Here is a 23,796-nt window from a genome sequence, read left to right as displayed (position 1 = left end):
TAATTTTTTCAACCCTTCCATGTTTATTTTTCGGTAAGCATGTTTCACTGACAGTTTAATTTTGGAAACTTACAAATAACAAGCCCGTTACATTAATTAATAAGTCCCGATCAATTTTTTTGACTCATTGAGTTTATCTTCAAAGTTCAATGCCCAATTATGGTAATGCAAATATTTGGCAATCTTGTTTGACGTCACTTGCCAAACATATGACATGAGGTAATACTAATAATGTAATTATTGTAATCAGGGTTAGGGTTAGTTTTTGGTTTAATTGCATATGCCATATATTTTAACATCAAACATCCATGTAAATGCCAGATAATTCCAAATTTACATCACTGTTGCAACAGAAGAATAATGCTAATGGCAATGCCCAGTAATAGTAAACAAGATATTTCCAAATTAACACCATTGTTACAACGTAAACAGCCTACAGATACCGGTACATGTATTACCATGGACCTTATAATGTTTTATAAGGTCCATGGTATTACATACACGGTACTACATGTAATTTCATTTGTAATATTAATTTGATCAAAGAAAGGTGAATGATTTTTCTGAATTATGTAACTCATTCTGTGGACAAGTTTGGTGATAGAGGTAGCCTACCAGTAAAGTAATTATTTTTTCTTTACGTTTTTTTGATTAAAAGAGTATTTAAGTAAACAAAATGTCTGTTAAATGACAACAACACTGCTGCAATTGTGAACCATGTAGATTCAACAATCTGAAAGAATTTTGAAGAAATATTGAAAGTTATAAAAGTTATAGCGTTTTGAAGATTGTGATTTGGAGGCACTAAAATACTTTTTTTTAAAACTCAAATAACTATAAAAAGGTATGTACTTGATCTAATCTAATTACCAGAATACTTTTCTGCTGTATAGCTTTTGTGCTACTGGTTTTCAAAGTTACGGTCAATGTTATTTTTGCTCAAGGTTTAAAAAGTTGACAAAACGTAACCAATCTAAGATGGCTGTGATGCCAAAATGATCGGTTATAGTTTAGTTTATTTTAATTCCCCGGTTGTATGTGACAAGGAGTAGGGTCGCCTGTCCAACCTATGTGTAAATGAATTATTATAATACGATTGAACCATATGTTAGTCCCGAAATGATGTATCTCTGATCTGCTGTTGCAATGCCCATTGATGATTAACTGTAAAAATGGATAATTGAGACTTTGTTAATTATCGTGATAGTGATTTTAAAATATTTATTTTTTTGGTTTAGAGTGAAGCAATTTGACTGAAATTTCCAGCATATTCCCTTTACATTATCTAGTTTTTAACTGGTATAGTGAGAACTGCCAGTCCTTCCATATTGTATCTTAAATCTTCTGTAAAAAATTTTTAATAAATTTTCATGAACACTCATAATGGCCATATGCCAGCATATTTTTTATATGCCCACATTTTCATGTGGATGTATATTGTCGTTGCCCTTGTCCGTCCATTCTCATTTTGTTTGTGGACATTCTACGGGTCACAATTTTTATCCATTTTTGACGAAACTTAAAATATAAGTTTATATTCCAAAGATCTTGGTTCCTTTTGATATTGGCATGTATCATACCTGGAGGCAGACCACCATTTTGATGATATATGAACTTATAAAACCATATAGGAGGCAGACCACCATTAAATTTCATCATCTCAGTACCCACGAATTGTAGTACGTCTATTTATAGCAATTCTCTCTCTCTCTCTTTTCTCCCCTTTTGCATGCCCATTTGTGTTGATTTTTTGGTCTAGAATGGACGAAGAGGGTTTGAATTAACATTTTCTGCCAGGTTTTGGTAAATATTCATGATTTTGAGGCGGAAGGATAAGAGGGTTATCAGGTTAGCTACGGCGATATGTACGGCAACTAGTTACATGTTTTTAGTATGCTTCTTCAAGTTTGTGTATCTCAAAATTTTGGTGGTCAACCTCATACAAATTTTAGTGCAAAGACATGACCATTTGTTCCTCTGTCTGTAGTGAAAAGCATTCAGCCCAACGAAAATTTGGGGAAAAGTTGGAGGTGGGCAAAGAGGCCAGAATTAACATTGAAGTCAATGGGGAAATTAATGGTGGTCTGCCTCCTATATGAAAACAACCTGACAGTGGATGAAAGGCCTAAATTTGATGATATGATCTCCAAATTGTCAGAAAATGTGATATATGGCATTTTGATGGTAAAATATGTGAAATGGTAAAATTTCAAAAATATTTGACAAATTTGGGAGGGGAAATTTTGATTTTAGTCAAAATTTTGTGATTTTCAGTGTTTATTTACTTTTCAAAATTAGTGGAAAATATTTTAATGTATGATTTTTACTTTTTCTGCATTATAATTGTTAGACGGGAAGAAAGTATCATAATTTCACTCAATTTTGCCTAAAAATCATGATAAATTGTCTGAAATTCTTCAGATTACCCCCAATATTGCTGTCAAAATTTTAATTATTCATCTGTTGTAAAATGAACCAAAATGTCTTGCATGTCTTTATTTTCATTGTTAAATAACTTGGCAAGGATCCATGTGTTTTTCAGATATTGAAAAAGTATTCATGTGTTTGTCAAAAATTTAAAAATTAAGAAATTTAGTCTAATTATGTTCTGCTTAGGTGTGTTAGAATTTTCAAAACATGAATTAACTGCATTTTGCTGCTGTTTTCCTCAGTCTTAACACAATTTTAATCTTTCAAAACCTGAAATTGTTGCATTTCCCTTCTCGAGAAAGTAAAATCTATGTGTTTGCAGGGAAATTTATCTGTCTTCATTTCATTTAGACTGGCTCACCCTCCCCACCCCACCCCTTTTCTTGAAGATGATATTTGGATATTCAATTGAACATTTGTTGACTCCAAATTAGCAGTAATCTGATTTTGTGCTTGAATTGTAACCGAGCATTTTATTTGACACAAACAAATAGTTACATATAAGATTTCAAGGATTTCTAAGACTTTTTGTTTATGGTCAAACATGTAATCCTATGACATTTCTTCCAAATGAGTCCACACCCCAAAATGGATATGTTGTAGATGTGTTTTTTGCAGCTTAATGTTTTACATTTTGAATGTAAATCTATTATTTGTGGTGATCTTTGAAAATGTGGCACTTACAGGGCAATAAAATATTAATTAATAGCCTTTTCATACCCCTTTTATGCTTTGAATTATGTCAGAACTCCCTTTTTATACGTCCACATTCATAATGTGAACGTATTATGCCGTCGCCCCTGTCTGTGTGTGTGTGTGTGTGTGTGTGTGTATGTATGTGTGTGTGTGTGTGTGTGTGTCTGTGGTTCGCCTACAGGGCGCAATTCTTCATGGATTTTCTTCAAACTTGGTATACTTATTCCTTATACCCCAAGGAAGATCCCTATTGTTTTTGGTGCATGCCCGACCCCCCGGGGCAGAGCCACGCCCATTTCTAGTATTTGTTTGTTTGTCGTCTACAGGCCACATTTCTTAACTAATAATCTCGAAACTTTGCATACACATTCTTTGTACCCTAAGGAACATCCCTATCGTTTGGGGTGCATGCCCAAGCCCCAGGGGCAGAGCCACGCCCATTTTCTTTGTGTGTCTGTGTGTCGCCTACAGGCCACAATTCTTAATCGATTGTCTTGAAAAAATTTCATATGAATTTCTTATACCCTAACGATGATCCCTATTGTTTTTGGTGCATGCCCTACCCCCAGTGGCAGTGCCACCCCCATTTTTTGTATTCATTGTTTGTCATCTACAGACCACATTTCTTAATGTATCACCTTGAAACTTTGCATACTTACTCCTTTTATCCTAAGGAACATCCCTATTGTTTGTGGTGAATGCCCAGCCCCCAGCGACAGAGCCACGCCCATTTTGTTTTTGTGTGTCTGTATGTCACTTACAGCCTGCAATGCTTAATCGATCATCTTGAAAACTTTCTTATACTTATTCCTTATACCGTAAGGCTGACCTCTATTATTTTTGGTGCATGCCAGACCCCCTGGGACAGAGCCACGCCCAGAATTTGTGTGCCTTTTGTATCGCCTACAGGTCACGATTCTTAATATTTCCTTTTGAAACTTTGCATACCTATTCCTTTTCCCTTTTCCCAGGGGCAGAGCCACACCCATTTTTTCTTTGTGTCTCTGTGAGTTGCCTACAGGCCACGATTCTTAATGGATTGTCTTTGAACTTGGGATATGTATTCCTTATAGCCTAAGGACGACAACTGCATGTCACGACCCCCAGGCGCAGAGCCACGCCCAATTTTTATGTTTATCGTTTACAGGCCGGAATTCTGAATGGATCAACTTGGTACTTGGCATATGTATTCCTTATAGCCTAAGGGCATCAACTATAGATTTTGCCTTTAACGCTCAAAGGCCACAGTTCTGAATGGATTATCTTGGAACTTGGTATACTTATTCCTTATACCCTAAGGACGGCAACTATTGATGTTGTCATTTCAATAACAGGATGGTACCTATATATATTGTTTCCATATCCAACCCCCATGGGCAGAGCCACGCCCAGTTTTTGTATTTATCGTCTACAGGCTGCAATTCTGGGAACTTTGCATATTTATTCCTTATACCATAAAGACAGCAACTATTTATTTTGATGCTTGCCCCGACCTCCTGGGGCAGTGTCACACCCACTTTATTGTTAGTATTTTGTCTGTAAATTTGGCAAAACAAACTTGATGCCTAGTCTTCTTTGCCTCTGAACATAATACAGCCATTTCATATTTCATTCTCTTCATTTTAAAAAGTACCATATCAATCAAAGGTGGAATGTGGACGTATATTGCAGCATTAGCGATGCTCTTGTTCCATCTCATTTTGTCAGGACATTGATGTAAAGATTAAAACAACTTGCTTCCACATAATATTTACACTATGTAATTTCAAGGATACCTCTGATTGTTAAAGTATTTTAAAAACTGAAATATTCCCATTTTTTAAAAAAAAATAGTGCTTTGCGACCCTTTTATTAGAGTGGCTGGTTGTCACCTAAATACAGCATTTATTTTACATTTATCAATCCATATTTTAATAAATAATTCATACTTCGTATAACAAACTGTGTTTGTATGTATGTATGTAAGCCAGGGATAGAAGAACATGGCTTTTAGCCATATTCCATCAACAGTATTACTTATGTGGACACAAGTGGGATTTGTTACCACACCAACATTTTTAGGGGGTGGGCTTACAGGTTTCACTATAGTTCCTTACAGTTACCTTCAATGCAACAAATTTGCAGCTTGTCTTCCTGTATACCGGCCAAGGTTTCTAGAAATAAATGCTTTTCATCTCAGACTTTCCAAGAAATAGGGAAATATTAGCATTTTGAGGCATACAAAGTGTCAAAAATGGACCATTTTGTAGAAAAAGGTAAAAGAAAGTCAATTTTTGAAAAATATTCCAATATTTTGAATATTTTTGATGTGACTTGTCTGAAACTCTTTAAATCTTTTCGCAGAACTCACATTTCGACAAAATTAAGAAAGAATCTTCAATTCTAGAACAAAAGGCCCATGGACCTGAGCTGCAATCCGGTATACAAAACACTACATAACTTTAAAGGGTCACCATTTCTGCAGTAATTATTTTTTTCTGATTCTGTATTATAATAATTTTGCAAAAATAAATGTGAAGCTATAAAGAAAAGAATTTTGATGATATATGAACTTATAAAACCATATAGGAGGCAGACCACCATTAAATTTCATCATCTCAGTACCCACGAATTGTAGTTCGTCTATTTATAGCAATTCTCTCTCTCTCTCTTTTCTCCCCTTTTGCATGCCCATTTGTGTTGATTTTTGGGTCTAGAATGGACGAAGAGGGTTTGAATTAACATTTTCTGCCAGGTTTTGGTAAATATTCATGATTTTGAGGCGGAAGGATAAGAGGTTTATCAGGTTAGCTACGACGATATGTACGGCAACTAGTTACATGTTTTTAGTATGCTTCTTCAAGTTTGTGTATCTCAAAATTTTGGTGGTCAACCTCATACAAATTTTAGTGCAAAGACATGACCATTTGTTCCTCTGTCTGTAGTGAAAAGCATTCAGCCCAACGAAAATTTGGGGAAAAGTTGGAGGTGGGCAAAGAGGCCAGAATTAACATTGAAGTCAATGGGGAAATTAATGGTGGTCTGCCTCCACCTAGACTTCATGGATTATGGCCCCTGATTGTACAAAAAAAACATGTTTTTAGCTTTTGTACACTCCAAAGGTCACAATTTTTATCCGATCTTGATGAAACAGAAATGTATGTTTATAACGCACAGATCTCGGTTCCTTTCGATATTGGTGCGTGTCGAGTGGACGTTAAAACCCATTTCTCTCTCTCTCTCATTTAGAACTATTTCTTTCACATTCATTCAATATCAAATCATTGTTTAAAGATTTGAAAAAATTGTTTAAAATCACCTCAAATCATCTAATTTATACTTGTATCCAGTTTAAAGCTGACCATTCAATTTTGATAATGTCCAATTTACAAGCATTTAATTTCTCGATCACTGTTAAAAAAAAAAAACAACCCAATAGATTATTGATGTGTAATGATTCATTTTTGGTCAGGAAATTAAATACTTGTTAATTGGATACTCATTATCAAAATTAATCAGTCACCTTTAAACTGGACACAAGTACAAATTAGATGATTTTTTGGTAATTTTAAATGATTTTTACACCTTTTTAAACAAGGATTTGATATTAAATGAATGTGAAAGAAATTAGTGTTAGATATACAAGATTAAATGATACCCGGATTACAGCACCATCTCTTGTATGGCAACCGCTTGTCTGGAGGTCCCCGGCGTGGTTCCCTCCAGGATGGAGGACCTGGCAAAGAACAATGTATAGTTGTTCGGATGGGACAAAAAAAACCCCAAAACAAGGTCACAAGTATACATTGAGGTGCACGTACATGTAGAAGAACCCTTGACAGTCGGAATTTGATATACATGTAAGAGTAGACGATAGTACCATTGTCCAAGTTAAATTACCCTCATAGCACACTGTATGGCATTCACCCTTCTTTATTATTAGCCCAATCTGAGCAGAAAACTAGCATGTTAAACCCCATGTCATTTCATTCCATTTATTAGAATTTATTCTAATAGCGTACATGTTTACCATGTCCAACTCAAGTGGAAAAAACTGTTTGTATATTAACTGACTGAAGTGTCATTATGTTTATGCGTCCATGCTTGCTGAATAAAAGAAAGAGATTGATTTTAAACCATGAATAAATTACATTTCTGTTATAAATCACATAGATATTGTCAGTTGATATATATATATATATAGGTAGACAACCCATGGTGTTTATATACTGATTGTTTAAAGACAAGTGTCAGATCTAGATGAAGTTAATCCCTAGGCTATTCCACTTTAAGACTACAGTGAGCATAACAAAGATGAGAGAAAGAGAGAGAGAGAGAGAGAGAGAGAGAGAGAGAGAGAGAGAGAGGTGGATTGGAAGGGGCCCAACAAGTGCAATAGGCTAGTGCCTCACTGAATCTAAATAAAGCGTGTGCTTAGTTTTTGTTATGGCCGGGGATATCTGTCATTGAGTCAACTGGCATGGTTTCGATTCCCCGCTTGTACGTGACAAGGAGTAGGGTCGCCTGTCCAACCTTGTAGTGGATTATTGAAATAAAATTGAACCATATGTTAATCCCTAAATGACCTAGTTTGTGTTGAGTGGATGTTAAACCCTCTCTCTCTCTCTCTCTCTCTCTCTCTCCATAGTGGTTTAAAGGTGTAACTTCTACGGAAATGGTGGTTTAAAGGTGTAACTTCTACGGAAATAGTGGTTTAAAGGTGTAACTTTTACAGAAATAGTGGTTTATCGGATTAACTGCCAATTTAAATGTTGTTCTTCAGAGCACAGGTTTTAAATTAGGTTCTTTGAATTATTGAAATAAAAATTTACCTTATGTTATTTCCAAAATGAGGGAGCCACGGTGGATAAGTGGGTAAGATGCTGGCTCGCTAGCCTGGAAGTCGCGTGTCCGATCCCTGCATTGGCCGAGAAAGTTCATCAGGATTTTCAGACGTGGTTCCCACTTATCAGTGGTGCAGGACGGCGGGCCTGACAAGGACAGCTGTCTAGTCGTTTGGATGGATCAAAAAACTGAGGTCCATGTATACATTGGCATGCATGTAAAAGATCCCTTGGCAGTTGGAATTTGATATAATATTAGGCCATAGCACACTGTATGACGTATGCCCGTCTTCATTAATCCAGTAGGAGCAGAACAGTAGGACGTTAAACCCCATTTCATTTCATTTTTATTTGTATGGAGTGGACAGTCAACTCTCTTTTGTTTGTTAGCAGGATGTATGTGTGTACCTTTAAGATATATTATCTATGTAGTCTATACAGGTTGATTAAGGTAATCTGTCTAGCTATACGTGACTGGTTTTATAAGTCAAGTATTCTTATAGGTGAAGGTTTGATATCGCAAGAGTTATTGAATAAATATCATTTCACCTTCCACTCAGGTAAATTCTAAAATTGATTTTACTTTATTGAATCTGTTCATACACAATAATATATCAATTTGTAAAAGTTGAGTTTGAGGACAGGTAACCACTCAGGTAAATTGTAAAATTTATTTTATTTTATTGTTCATAATATATCATTTTGTAAAAGTTGAGTTGGGGAATAATTTTATTTTAGGAATTGAATGGCGTTTAACCACTCAACTATACTTAGATCTTTCGGGAGGGAGGCTAACATATGATAGTAACCATCTATACAATATACTAGTAAGGTAAATTTTGTTTGGAGAAAAAATGTTCTTTTACGTGCACCCCTGAATGTCTTGGAAACAGTTAATTTTTGCCTATGGACATATGTACAATACCAAGAAGTTAAATTTTGACTGGACAGTGGATCTTTGGGACCTGATATAATTACATTTAGGTTGGCTGTTTGGTTTTTTTTTGCAAGATTTATCAATGAATGCTGTCTGAAAATAATAATCCCCACTTTGTCATGATGAATCTCTGATTACTGAAAATATGTTACTTTTGAATGAAAATATATTACTTTTGACTGAAAATATATTTCTTTGAGCTGGAGATTTTTTTTTTTTAAATGTATTGTGTTTTTTTCTCTCTCGACCAACCTCACCCTTTCAATGAGTGTTCCCCACTGTATCCCTGGGTGTTACAACTCTATCGGATGTATTACAGATTTTGTGAATTTTATGTTAGTTATATAATATATTGTATATCAGTTATAATTGGGTGATATTCTATCTAACTGTATTATATGGAGAGTTTGTAAAGATATTGGTATACCCAGTCATTGAGTCACCACAAAAACGTATCAGATCTATTACAGATTTTCTTTTTCTAATATCTGTTATATGATCTGTCATTGAGTCAACTGGCATGGTTTTTATTCCCTGGTTGCATGTAACAAGGAGTAGGATCGCCTGTCCAACCTCGTGGGTTTTCTCCAGGTCCTCTGGTTTCCTCCCACTGCTAAAGACCCCAACGTGCAAAGAATTATTGAAATAAACTTGAAGCATGTTAGTCCCAAAATGACCTAGTTTGTGTTGAGTGGAGGTTAATTCCCATCTCTCTCTCTCTCTCTCTGTAAAGATATTGGTATACCCATTCATTGAGTCACTGCAAAATAATATTGATCTATTACAGATTCTCTTTCACTAATATCTGTTATATCTAGGTTAAAATACGGTCATGTGTAAGGTATTCTATCTATTGTATGAAACTTCTATAAAGATATAGGTGTATAGTGACCCGGTCATTAAGTCATCGTAAAAAAACATATAATATAGAAATAATATCTGATAGAAATAATATATCCCTGATATAAGTGATTTATATACGGTCTCATTATAACCATATCACAGTAACAAGATTATTTCACACGACTTGATGGTATTAACTTTTTGATCTCTTCATATCATTTAGAAAAGTATTTTTACTTTTTTCTTATTTCAATTTGTATGTTGACCAAGTTTTTTTGTAGCTGATAATTCTAGTTTATTTGTCGGCTGGATGACCTTAACTTTTTGATCTGTTAATCTAGTTGTTTTGTAGCCTATAATTCTAGTTTTTTTGTCGGCTAGATGGTGTTAACTTTTTGAAGCCTATAATTCTAGTTTATTTGTCGGCTAGATGGCGTTAACTTTTTGATCTGTTAATATAGTTCTTTTGTAGCTCATAATTCTAATTATTTGTCGGCTAGATGGTGTTAACTTTTTCATCTATTAAAGATATATTATGGCAGATTAGATAAAGAGCTGGCAGTTCTCACTATAAAAGTTAAAAACTAGATAATGTAAAGGGAATTTGCTGAAAATTTCAGTCAAATTGATCCACTTTGATTTTTGAACCATGAATTTAGCGAATGAATTTAGGTGTAGCCTCGATCATCATTACCAAAGTCGGTATGATAAAAAACATAGTCTTGATTATTCATTTTTTGATTTAATCGTCAATGAGCGTTGAGCAGCAGATCGGATTCTGATCCAGTAAATATCGCAGGCTAGCGATGATATCGAGAGTTGTTTATGGTCTGGATAAGTAATAATGTCTAATTAATAATTTAGATAACATTTCAGGCCTGAAGAAAGACTTGCAAATAGGCAGATTTAGCTCTTGCATAATGTATGTTTAATATAGTTTTTTAAATGGATGAATGAATGAAATGGGTTTAACATCCTACTTTTCATTATTTGTTCTGTACCGTATGTTGGTTGAGTTTGTTTAGTACTGTTCAGCTCGGACTGGGTTAATGGGGTTTAACATGCTATTGTGCTGCTCCGACTGGGTTAGTGAGGTTTAACATGCTACTGTTCAGCTCAGACTGGGTTAATGGGGTTCAACATGCTATTGTGCTGCTCCGACTGGGCTAGTGAGGTTTAACATGCTACTGTTCAGCTCAGACTGGGTTAATGGGGTTTAACATGCTATTGTGCTGCTCCGACTGGGCTAGTGGGGTTTAACATGCTACTGTGCTGATCCAACCGACTAGGCAAATGGGGTTGAACATGCTACTGTGCTGCTCTGATTAGGTTAATGAAGACGGGCATACACTGTGCTGTGTGCTATGAGGGGAATTTTGCCGGAACAGCAGCGCTATGGCCTACTCTCATTTTGAATTCCAATTGTTATGGGTTCTTTTACATGCATGCCAATGTGTACATGGGACCTCATCTTTTAATCCCATCTGGACGACTAGACACTGTCCCTTGCCAATGCCATAATATTACATGTAGTTTAGTGCATGCCTAGATGGTAATACCTTCCATTTAATATGTTCTGATCTTGAAATATTCTTTTTTGATTTGTTAGTTTGTTACAGGTTTTATGATATATGGTGTTAACATTATGTGGTATTAACAATTTTTATAGAAATAGTTTTTATTTTTTGTTATTTATATGTTGGTTGAAGGTTTTATTTTGTAGCTCATGAAATTCTGATTTTATTGCTTTGAGATTTGAGGCAATGGATCATACATGAAAGGAAAATATGTGCTTGTACTTTGTGTCAAACATAATAAAGTGTAGCTTAAAGTGGCAACAAGACTATATGACCACAGAATAATTTTGTTACCATCAGTCAGCCATATATCATACTGATAGTTGAATATGCTAGATCATGTAGAAATTCTAACAGATTACATGTATATAGAAAATGAAATAGGGTTTAACGTCCTACTGCTTTGTTCCTACCGGGCTAATGAAGCTGAGTATTTGCCATACAGTGTGCTATGAGGAAAATTTTGCCCGGACAGCTGCACTACGGCCTACTCTTATATAGAATTCCAACTGTCAATTGAGGGTTCTCAGGGGCGGATCCAGGAATTTTTGCAGGGGGGGGGGGGGGTTGTCATGTTCCTGAGACAATGTATCTCCCTGCCCCCCTCCCGCATGGCCTCTATCGTCATTTTGGCGTATATACATACACAGAGAAATTCAACACCTCGTTTGACGTCAATTTTTATTATGAATTAATACAATGACATTGTGATTCAATTTCATGGATGCAAAGCATTAATTGTGATATCACATAATGTCGATATCATTATCTCGTGCTTTGAGTGCCCATCCTGTCCCAAATCCGACGATAAAGAATAAAGCACACGGCCGAGAAACCTTTCTCATAAAAAGTGTTGATTTACAAAAAAATTTATGTAGCTGAGCAGGGGGGGTGTTTCGACCCCCCAAACCCCCCCCCCCTCTGAATCCGCCCCTGGTTCATTTATGTGCACGCCAATCAAATATTGTCTATTTTCGTAGATATTATATAGATGATATTTAATATACCTATATATATTGTCTATTTTCAGTAACTATGTAGATAAATAATATTATTAATAGAAGATATTGAATATACCTATATATATTATCTCTTGTCAGTAACTATGTAGATAAATAATATTAATAATAGAAGATATTTAATATAGCTAATAGATAGGATTTATTTGTCTGTTGTCACTTAGTCAGTAACTACATGTAGATATTATATAAAGATATTTAATATACCTAATAGATAGTGAAAAAAACATGTAAACAAACTAGATATAACACTGGTTTATAGATAAAAGATATTTAAGGCAACTAACTGTCTCAGATTATCCTGAAAAAGTCTATATTATTTAAATCTTATATATTTATTATCCCGCAAAAAAAACGAAGTCAAATTGCCAACTTATGGTATGTAAAATGTACATGGGTATTTGATAAATTGAGTTTTCAAATTCTGTATTTGATAAATTGAGTTTTCTAACTCTGTATTTGAGTTTTCGAACTATGTATTTGAGAAAAATGAGTTTACGAACTCTGTGTTTATGAATTCTGTAGGCTGTAGGATACATGACTATACTATTTTCCAAAGGATAAACATGATTTGTTTTGGGAATTAATAACAATATTAATGTAAACAGTTGGACTGTGGATCAGATGAATCTCCAGTATGCATGTGAAAAAATCTTACGAAGAAATGCAGCCAGTCAATTTCACTTGTAACATTATCATAGTACAAAATACAACCAAATTTGGGGAAGTACATGTACTGAGGACTGTTGACTGTACATTTGACAAGCAATATCAAATGTTGTGGATATGGAAGGGGTTTACGGTGTACACCTACAGTGTTGTGTGCATTACATGTTATCTTTTTTCTTTATCATACATATTTGGCAGATAAAATATTCCAGTTGGTAGGGAAAAAAAATATAAACAATTTTTTTATATAAAGATTATGATCCATTTTGGAGGTAAAAAATTGAAAGCCAGTTTGAACCCTTCTCACTACTTATTGCTAATTTAAAACAAGTGGCATATGTTTTGTCACAAACACCCAAGTTAATCAATATAGGTGGTTCAGTGACTATGGTGCTGGTTCATCCATCAGGAGGTCCCTGGTTCGATCCTGGTCTAGTCTGAGAAAGTTCCATGTGAATTTTTAGCCTGGTTTCTTGTCAGGGTCTGGCAAAGAAAGGGCTTATAGTCAGTCGTTCAGATGGGATGAAAAAAAAGGGTCCCATGTTAAAGATCACCTAACGTTATCTGGCAAAAATTTTCCTCACAGCACACTGCAAGGTGTATGCCCGTCTTCATTAACTGGTTAATCTCAATGAATCTGTATTTGGGGGGTGTACCCCTTTAATTTCAATTTAAGCTATTTATATTATCCGTGTAGGGTGTTTAAAAGTAATAATTTAGAAAGTCAAACATCCTTGTTGTGTAATATCAGGTTTCAATGATACTTGAGTTGGTTACACGAACTTTTATTATTAACAGGTAACATGTACTTACATAGACATTGATAGACGTTACCCCTATTTAACAGTTACTAGTTTCGTTCGTTTGTTTTGAACTCTTCAGATTGATTGACCTCACCTAATGAGGTTCTATACTGTGTTGGGACCCTGGTAAAATTTCAACTCAGTTGCCTCTCACTTCCACCTTTTGAGCCACTCTAGTCACAATTTAGACAATCAAATAATTAAAACAATTGGGTATCAACCCTGACCTTCCCAAATCTACCACCAATAGACATACTATAGACCTTCACTGGATCATGTATGTGACAATCTCGTGGGTTTACCCCGGGTCCTCCGGTTTTCTCACACAGCTAAAGAGTCCTATGAGCAAGGGAATTGTTGAAATAAAATTCAACCATATATTAGTCCCAAAATGACCAAGTTTGAATACCATTTCTCTCTCTCTCACTGGATCATTAGATTGAAAACCCTTTGAAGCATACAGTATCAATGACAAAATCTGAACTGCCTGTTTACAGATAGGCCTATATATACTATTCAAAAAAAGTAGGGGATATTTGATTTTTAAGTGTTATTAAAGTCACCTAATGAAACTGACGAAGAAACAAATGACAAAATGAAATGAAGTTCACATTCATCGATTTATTCCAAATGATCGTTAGACTAAGTAAGGCACAGACTGACCATTATAAGGGTAAAATGATACCCGGGGTCAAACAGCAAAGTTACCACAGCATCACAACCAAGTCAGTAACGGGTAAATCCTCCTCTGTTTGCCAAACAGGCATTGATCGGACGTGGCATACTCCTAATGAGACGTCTAAGGTCATTTTGGTCCAGATTGTCCCATTCCTGTTGCAACGCAGCAGCAAGTTCTTGGACATTGGCAGGACGTTGTTGACGTTGACGTAACCTCTGTCCAAGCATGTCCCAGACATGCTCGATGGGGGAGAGGTCGGGACTCAGTGCTGGCCAAGGTAATGTGGTGATGTTCTGTTGTTGGAGGTAACCTGTAACGATCCTGGCCCTGTGACATCTTGCGTTGTCATCCTGGAAGATGAAACGGCGGCCATGACGTCGTGCGAACGGCACAACATGGACTGCCAAGATGTTGTCCCGGTAGTACTGGCCTGTAACACGCCCTGCAACAACATGTAAAGCCGTTCTTCCAGCAACAGTGATGCCTCCCCACACCATAACAGAACCACCCCCAAATCGATCATGTCTGATGACGTTAACGTCTTGGAAGCGCTCGTTTCGACGACGCCACACCCTCCTACGTCTGTCCAAAAAATCAACGGTGAACCTTGACTCATCTGAAAACATCACATTGCTCCACCGTCGATTATCCCAGTGTTGACGATCCCTACACCAACGACGTCTTGCCTGAATGTGATGATCTCTCAAACAAGGGATCACGCGAGGACGTCGGGCGCGAAGGTGACCCCTATGCAGTCGATTCCGAATCGTCTGGCCACTCACTCTCACACCAGTGTCTGTTTGAAGACGAGCGCTGATCTGATTTGCTGTGATGACACGATTTCTCAAGGCCAAGGTACGGATAAATCGATCCTGGGCTTGAGTTGTCGCCCTTGGTCGACCTGAGCGTGGTCTGTCCTGTACAGATTGTGTATCACGGTATCTGGACCATAGCCTGCTTATGACAGACTGAGAAACATTCATCGTCCGCGCCACAACCGCCTGTGTTGTGCCGATCTGTAGCATGCCAAGGGCACGTAACCTTTCATTTTGGGTAAGCCGACGCATATCAAAATTTGTTTTCTGGTCACTAAAACAATTAAACTGATGTTTCCACCCTGGAATTCAATGCCACAATGACTGTAACATTCAAAGTCAGAGTCTTGCAAATCTTGGGTTGGACCCCCATGATGATCCCAAGCATCACCTGCATTCCATGCGGTAGCTATTGGTGCGTTTGGGCGTCACATGTAACTGGAAATGTTTCTTCTGTTAGGTTCTATAGTGACTTTTTTCGTAGTCAATTGCATATTTTAGTATTATGCCCCCAAAATCAAATATCCCCTACTTTTTTTGAATAGTATATCTATATCTCACTACAACTAGTATCCGCAACTTATATGCAAAATAAACTCAAGCTAAGGGCACCAAGGGATTGGAGGCACCATTGATTTTTTTCTAATGCCAAAAAACTGCTGTTGAATGAAATTGTTTTGCGAGCAGAAAATTTAGAAAACAAACTATTTTAAGTTCAGCTTACATGTATGAGTTTTGATTAATTTTTGTAAGATAAAAACAATTTAGTTTACAGTTTAATAACATTTTTATTTAGAGAGGGGTTAAACAGGCCATGTCTGTTCTCAAATCCCATTCATTTATTTAAATTTTTTTTTTAAAAATTAGAGTTAAATATATTTGGGGGCACTGCAATGTTTTTAGTGCTTTGGGCCCTGTTTTTCAACCTTTTTTAGCGGACATCCTAAATCTGTACCAAAGATTCTACTGCGTCCCATGGTTGAACGAAGAATCAATCTCTCTCAAAGAATTGATCAACATCAAGAAGAATATAGGCCATGCTCTCGTCCAAATGGGAATAGCGAAATGTCCCACCTGAGGGATGCGTTCCCCAGGTTGACAACCGAGGACTGTAGGGGTTCCAAAGGTTTTAATCTGGTCTTGCAAGTATCCATCTAGATTCATTTAGAAATTAACTGATGAACCCAATCAAATTATTACTAGTGTTATATTCATCTGTTTTATTGATTGGTTGGACCTGGAAGCTAGTCTGAGTATGTAACTGGTCACCAAGATGTCTGATAAAGAGAGAGGGTTTAACGTCCACTTGACACAAACTATGTTATTTTGGGACCAACACATGGTTCAATTTTATTTCAATAATTTGCTTGCATGTTGGGTCTTTCATTGGGAGGAAATCCGAAGGCCCAGCTAGAGAAAACCCACGTTGTTGGACAGGCGACTCTTCTCCGTGTCACATACAAGCAGGGAATCAAAACCATACCAGTTGACACGGCTTCGCCAAGGCCCAATTTGCCCAGTTCGTCTGGGGTCCCATTTCGACCAGGGCCCAAATTTGCCCGGGCCCAAATTCAATGACATAAAACAATGACCATCTCATGCTGGATAATTTTATACCACATATGTCGGGGTGGATCGCAGTGAAGAAGCGTGATGGGCGAACACAACACACAGAGACATTTTGATTTTATTTATATAGATTAAGTCACCGATTGTTATAGTAATATGTTTCAAACAGATGCCCTGATGACCAAGACTCCTGGTTGGCAAATAGTCCAGACAACCACTGTTTGTAAATGCTTGAGGGGCCAGTGTAAGATTTATTTTGCGTCAGGAATTAACGAAGAAATGGGTCTTGGACTAAATTATATATTGTCTGAAAAATGCACAATCGGCGTGGATTGGGTGCGGGGGGAGGGGCAGAGTAGGCCAAAACAAACTTTTTCAAACAGTGACCAAATGATGAAAAAAATTGAAATTTAAGTGGATATAAAAGGAAAAATATGAAAATTATTCCATCCTGCAAAATAAAGTGCCCAAAATCCATGACTTTTACTGATAATTGGGTTGGGTGATGCAAAACCACACAATTCTGATTTTGATTCAGAGTGTCTAGTATTCAAACTCAAACTGCATTTCCAGAAAATTTGCTCCGCTCCGCGCTACTTGCCATTATTTTTCGAGATTTTACTATGGTTATTTTGTGATCGGGCTCTATCTGTAAAGTTTTCTGGGTTCATTTTTCGGGCGATGTCACTGTATTTTTCAGGCAATAATGCCTATGTCAGTTACTTTAAATCATTTAGCAGTCGTTTCGATTAAAATTGTCTGTAATTGTTTTTCTTTATATTTCAGACAAAAATCAAGAATAAAGATGGTGTGAAATGATTAAAAGTTTATTTGTGTTGCGACCAAGTTATAAATCATTCCAAAAATTATTTAATTTATCTCTCAAGACTCGTAATTACTTCACCTCATCTAAAATGGCTAAAAGTAAATTTGAGTATGTAAAAACATTTGAAATAGAAGACCGATGTTTACCTGGGTGTTGGATCGTCGTTAGGATTGATGGTAAATCCTTTCACAGGTAAATTTATGAAATATTTTTTTTAATGAAAATAGAAATGAAATAGGGTTTAACATCTTACTGTTCTGCTCCGACTGGACTAACGAAGGCGGGCATACGCCATAGAGTGTTCCATGAGGGAAATTTTTCCAGAACAGCGGAGCTAAGGTCTACTCTTCAGTCGAATTCCAACTGCCATGGGATCTTTTACAGGCAGGCCAAGGGATCTTTTAGGTACACAGCAATGTGTACACAGGACCTTGGTATTTCATCCCAGCAAAACGACTATACGTTGTCCCTTGCCGGGCCCTCTGTCTTGCAAGGGGGAACTACGCCGAAAAATCCTGATGAAACTTCTTGGCCAATGCAGGTATCAAAAACACAACCTCCAGGTTAGTGAGCCAACGTTTTTACTCACTGAGCCACCTTGAATCACAGATGTTTACATTAAAATATCTGAATGTCATATACATTGTTCGGACAATGTCAAATTTGTATTGTTTTTTTTTTTCATGGAAAAAGACGGGATCCTACATCACATGTATTTTGTAATTTCTCATTACGAAAACAGATGCTGCATTACCTTCAGGAAAACTCTTTATTTTTCTGAGAAATTCTGAACTAAAAAATCACGACCCTGACTTGTGTGATGACGTGTAAATAATCAAGTATTTTGGTATCACTTCTGTCTTTCTGTATGTTCATAATTCTAATCACAAGTAGAAAATAATTCTTTAGATTATTTTTTTCAAACTTGCTTAATCTGATTAAAGCACAGATCCTATTTCGTGTCCATTTTTATAGTTTAAAATTTCGTTTTACTTGTCTTTACTACACTAGGATCTGGAAGTCATTATATTACCGGCATTTTGGTTGAAGTGAGGGATTAGCGAATGAAACGGTCTGTGGGTAAATCACTAGAAACGTCAACACTGATTGATTAATCAAAGTCTGATGTCATAGGGTCAAAAGCCGTTTGTACGACCCCTGACATGATCTTCATGTAATGTAGGCCTTCGAAAGTATAAAAAAACGAAACAAAATATAGATCTGTATTTTAATCAGATTGAGACTTGCTGGAATTCTAACGATAGTCTTGTAGAATTGTTGCCCCTGTCACGGAAACCCTGTAAGTACCATAACAGTCAGAGTTTATTATATATTTATTGCCTGATAATACTTTGATTTTTGTCCCCCACCTTTCGAAGAAAGCAGGGGACTATTAAAATTGGTTCTTCCGTTCGTCCATCCGTCTGTCCGTCACACTTTTTGGGAACAATAACTCTATTTCTAATTGAGCTAGAATGTTCAAACTTGGTGCAGGTGTTTATTTTTTAATTCTTTTTTTTCAGATTTTCCGATGTTCACCATTTTGTTAAACCTAATGATGAGAGAGCTCTTGGGTTAATGTCTCGTGCTGCACAGAAAGTTCTAGAAGATTTCAAGGATGTAGTTTTAGCGTATGGTCAGAGTGATGAATTTAGTTTTGTTTTTAAAAAAGATACGTCCGTTTACAACAGAAGAAACAGGTACAGTATCTTTAGTTTGAGATTGGGAAAAATAATCGCTGTCCCATAGAAAAATAATTACGTCTCTGGGTCCTGTTTCACGAAATTTTAACTAAGATAAAATCCAAATTTTAGTAATTCGATTGGAAAAATATTGGATTGATTTTAGTGCTTATCCAATCAAATTTGAAGTATCTACTAAAATTTGGATTTTATCTTTAGTTAAGACTTCGAGAAACAATGATCATCATTGTCGAATTTTAAACCCCTTGAAAACTACAAAATTGTGAATGTTAAATCGCTGATCGATATAAATGTAGAAGTCCTAAAATGGTCATATTCCTGAAGCAATGTCCAGAGAAATCCCGCTCTGGCCATTATCGGATTGGCTTCTGATACTTGAGCTTTTGAGGGAGTGTGTCTATTCTTCCCGTTCAATCAAATCTATCCCAAGTACAGTAACATGACAGACCTTCGTTTAATCTGGGGTCTTCCCTAAAACTTTGGACAGTGATTTAAGGTATTAAAAACGGTGAAAGTATTGTTCATCCCCAAATTGTATTGTTTATATTGTATCCGTTGATAGCCTCGCTTGTCACACAATTAGTTTTTCTGCAATATTCTGCTATGCACTGGTTAATTGGGCATAATAAAATCATGAGTAATGACGTAACATTATGTAAACATATTTGGTCCAATTGGGAGCTCTGATTAAAGGGTAATGATATTGTTACGCAGTTAGCTATTGGTTGTTAATCGGACTATTGACCGGTCGTAATTTGGAACAGAAATTTGCTTTCATTACGGCAGTGTTAAGTGGGATTAGGTATAATCAAACGAAACACTGCGAGGAGTATGTAAAATGGTTCAATATTGTGAAAGTTAAATCTCTAAAAGGTATATATATGTTGTGGATATAGGCCTACATATGAATATTAGAATGTTTTATACATGCAACATATTTTGAATTTTTTTCTATTTTCAGTAAAATAGTGACGAATGTAGTTAGTTTATTTACGTCAGCGTTTGTTTTATATTGGCCGAGATTCTTCAGTACACAAGATCTACAATATCCTCCATCATTTGATGGTCGAGTTGTTTTATATCCTAACGATGAAATATTACGAGATTATTTATCATGGAGACAGGCTGACTGTAAGTTTTTAATTTAATTCTTACCTGGGCATGGACGGGTGATTGAGTTGCCTATCTGTCTTTGTTAGCACAGTAGGTGCTGAAAATTAATAAGTTAAACCCCATTTCATTTTATTTAGTGGTCTTAAGTATGCGTTTTAGATCATAAGGGGGGGGGATAAGGACGGAGGGCCTGATAAGGACAGCCGTCTAGTCGTCCGGTGTACACGTTGGTGTGCACGTAAAAGATCCCTTGGCAGTTGGAATTTGATATAAGAGTAGGCTGTAGGCAAAATTTCCCTCATAGTGTATGCCCGTCTTCATTAGTCCAGTTCGGAGCAGAACAGTAGGACGTTAAACCCCATTTCATTTCATTTCATAGATCATAAGGTCTGACATTGAATCATGTGATGTGGTTTCGATCTCAAGCTTGTATGTGTAGGGTGTCCTGTGTGTAAAGTGACCCGAACAACCTCATGGGTTTTCTCCAGTTTCCTTCCATTAACCCCATTTCATCTTTAAATTGAGTTCAAATTTACATACAGTCATTATATTCATGAGGCAAACATTTCTGATAATTATTGTTTGCTAATGAGGATCTCCAATAACACTGATATTGCAAGTCCTTCATTCGTTAGTCTATAAGTTTGTAAGCTTGAAGTCACAGGTCAGTTTTGCGTCATCTGTGTACACTTGGATTTAGGATGCACAGATGCAAAATCACCTTCAGTTTTACCAAATATATAGGAAGATAGAAATTATTTAGTGAAACTACCCATAGGCAAACTGTTTTGACCCATGCTGTGATTTAAAAAAAAAAAAAGATTCATTCTGGTCAAAGACAGTTCCTCAAATATCTATTTTTAGGATTAACACATCCTTAATGATTTTTACTGGATTGAGCCTTTAAAGTTGCTGCATTTTTGGACAAATCTAACTTTTGCTCAATTTTTTCTTTAACGATAGGTTGCCAAGCAACAAATTGTACACACAAGTCTTCCATAAGGACTGGCACATTTTTATTCTTTTGAAGGAAATGGGAATATTTTTACAAGACACTAAAACGGATCAAGGGCAACAACTCATGAATTTAAGATATATTCAACTTTTAAATGAGAATGTATATTTTTATATTACAGGTCATATAAATAATTTATATAATACGGTATTCTGGAAATTAGTTCAAGATAAAGGTTTAACACCTGCACAATCTCAACAACGACTCAAGGTAAGTTCATCACAGGGGCAGTGATATGAAACAACGACTCAAGGTAGGTTCATCATATTAGCAGTGGTATGAAACATTGACTCAAGGTAGGTTCATCACATTGACAGTGGTATGAAACAACGACTCAAGGTAATATTCTATAAGTGGCATTTGGTAACTGAGCAGATAAATAAACTATAAACATACCTATTTATTTAGGCGAAGTTTTGATGAATATTCTCTCAAAGTTTTCAAGCTAAAACGTTTCCCCCCAAATCTGACGTAGCTTTTAAATATTTGTTTGTATGTGATTGTTTGTGAAGAATGATTTGTATGATGTTCTTATTTATATATTTCAGGGAACATTATCCAGTGATAAAAATGAAATCTTATATTCTGAATTTGATATTAATTATAACACATTACCAGAATTATACAGAAAAGGAACAGTTTTAATACGCAATAAGGTATGATGTTCAGTAGTCATGTGGTTAGGGCACTTGACTCACGACTAGAGAGAGATAGACAGTAAGAGAGATGGGGGTTTAATGTCAACGCAACACAAAATAAGTCTTTTCGGTATTAACATATGGTTCAGTTTTATTTATATAATTCGCTTGGTCGTATTGGTCTTTGGTAGTGAGAGAAGGAAACCGACGAAAACACATGAGATTGGACAAACGGCCCTACTCCTTGTCACATGCAAGCGGGGAATCGCTACTTGACTCAATGAAAGACCATATAATCTAAGGCGTACGTGTCCCCCTCCCCCCTTTCAAATTTTTTATATCCTGGTTTCGAATCCTTGTGTGCACCGAGACAAACCCTGTTAGTGTTGGTGCCTTCGGGGGCTGACAAAGACAATGTGCTTAGTAATTCCGATGAGAAGAAAAGTGACGTCCATAAGCTGCAGTCCGATGATCAGATTAAAAAGTTTTGTATATATGTTGTTTAACGGTTTAAGTCTACTGAATTTCAAACAAAAACTTAAAAAATTAAAGGGGTCTAGTTATTTTAAATATACAGTACACACATTTTGAAATCTGAAAAATCTATATTTTAATTTTTTTTATTAATTGATTTAAAAAGATTTTTTTGTTAATTTATTACAGGAGACTGATGGATCTAATGAAGCTAAAAGTAAATCGAGTTTTTCCAATTCTCATAAATCAAACTTATTTAGTCCGAGAATCAGTGTTCTACATGTGGATATTATTAGTGAATCTTTCTGGCGAGAACACCCCGAAATATTAAACTCTAAAAAATCATGATAGACAGAAAAAAATGAATGAAATGGGTTTAAAGTCCTACTGTGCTGCACCAATGAAGAGGGTATGATAGACAGACAATATTAAAAAGGCCATGTGCTTCAGGGAGGAATAAATTATGAATTACTTTATTTGTATAGAAAATAGAACTGGATAATTTTGATTAGACCGGAATATCTAGTCTTTTATTTGGCTGTTTTTGATATTGTGACAATATGCCAATTAAAGACTAGATTATGTTGAACCGTTCAAATGACAAGAAAGCTGAATAACTATTACAAATATATCAAAATAATATATGGATTTAGGACTGCTGATGCCAGGACAATTGCCCTTCTCTAGACAATTGCCCCCCAGATATATATATTTTTTTAATGAATATCTTCTGAAGTAGTTTTTTGAAATAAAATAATCAGTGTATGTTTCTAGTATTTAAAGTAAAATATATTATTTTTTCTTGGTGAATAATTGTTGTAGATTCAGTGAGATACAACTGTCCTACCCTCGGGTGAATTCCCTGTTTTCTTATCTTGAATCTGAAATATATAAATTATGGGGATGCTCTGTCAGGAACATCCCCAACTGACAGAATTGCAAAAGAGTGAAAAGGTGACAACATAAGAAAATATATCAACTAACCATGACAGCTGAAACATATTCATTTATTTGTTACGTCCAGTTCAACTCACACCACCTCAGGCGAGTGTATTGGCAGAACTGTGACACAACTGAATTTAACGTCACTCAGTCGCAATACTGTCAATTCGAGATGGACAATTGAGCATCGCCTCTGTATCGTCTGTGAGCTAGTATTAAATACTA

At 36.0% G+C, this 23,796-nt stretch overlaps 1 protein-coding gene across 4 annotated transcripts; it reads left to right on the top strand.

Moving 5' to 3' along the window:
• Nucleotides 1–39: 39 nt before the first annotated feature.
• On the top strand, nucleotides 40–23,394 carry LOC126816211 (probable tRNA(His) guanylyltransferase). Of its 4 annotated transcripts, none has more exons than XM_050542500.2 (7): nucleotides 40–219; nucleotides 17,647–17,878; nucleotides 19,210–19,386; nucleotides 20,351–20,520; nucleotides 21,639–21,727; nucleotides 22,066–22,173; nucleotides 22,819–23,394. In XM_050542500.2, the coding sequence occupies exons 2-7, from the start codon at nucleotides 17,676–17,678 to the stop codon at nucleotides 22,975–22,977; spliced, it is 906 nt and encodes a 301-aa protein (XP_050398457.1). In that variant the 5' UTR covers nucleotides 40–219; nucleotides 17,647–17,675; the 3' UTR covers nucleotides 22,978–23,394. The 4 variants fall into 4 exon arrangements, with proteins under 4 accessions (XP_050398457.1, XP_050398460.1, XP_050398459.1 ...); XM_050542503.2 differs by lacking the exon at nucleotides 40–219 and adding an exon at nucleotides 553–622; XM_050542502.1 differs by lacking the exon at nucleotides 40–219 and adding an exon at nucleotides 8,440–8,509.
• The last annotated feature ends 402 nt before the right edge of the window (nucleotides 23,395–23,796 follow it).

Source organism: Patella vulgata, chromosome 3, assembly GCF_932274485.2.
Source record: "Patella vulgata chromosome 3, xgPatVulg1.2, whole genome shotgun sequence".
Lineage (NCBI taxonomy): Eukaryota > Metazoa > Mollusca > Gastropoda > Patellidae > Patella > Patella vulgata.
The sequence above is the reverse complement of the archived record's forward strand: the minus strand, read 5'-3'. Positions and strand labels throughout refer to the sequence as shown.

Bases quoted from the DNA above. Each gene is read 5' to 3' on its own strand.
- LOC126816211 (XM_050542500.2), top strand. From the start codon at position 17,676: ATGATTAAAAGTTTATTTGTGTTGCGACCAAGTTATAAATCATTCCAA. The intron at 19,387-20,350 runs GTACAGTATCTT...TTCTATTTTCAG, and splicing joins GTTTACAACAGAAGAAACAG to TAAAATAGTGACGAATGTAG. The intron at 22,174-22,818 runs GTATGATGTTCA...AATTTATTACAG, and splicing joins CAGTTTTAATACGCAATAAG to GAGACTGATGGATCTAATGA.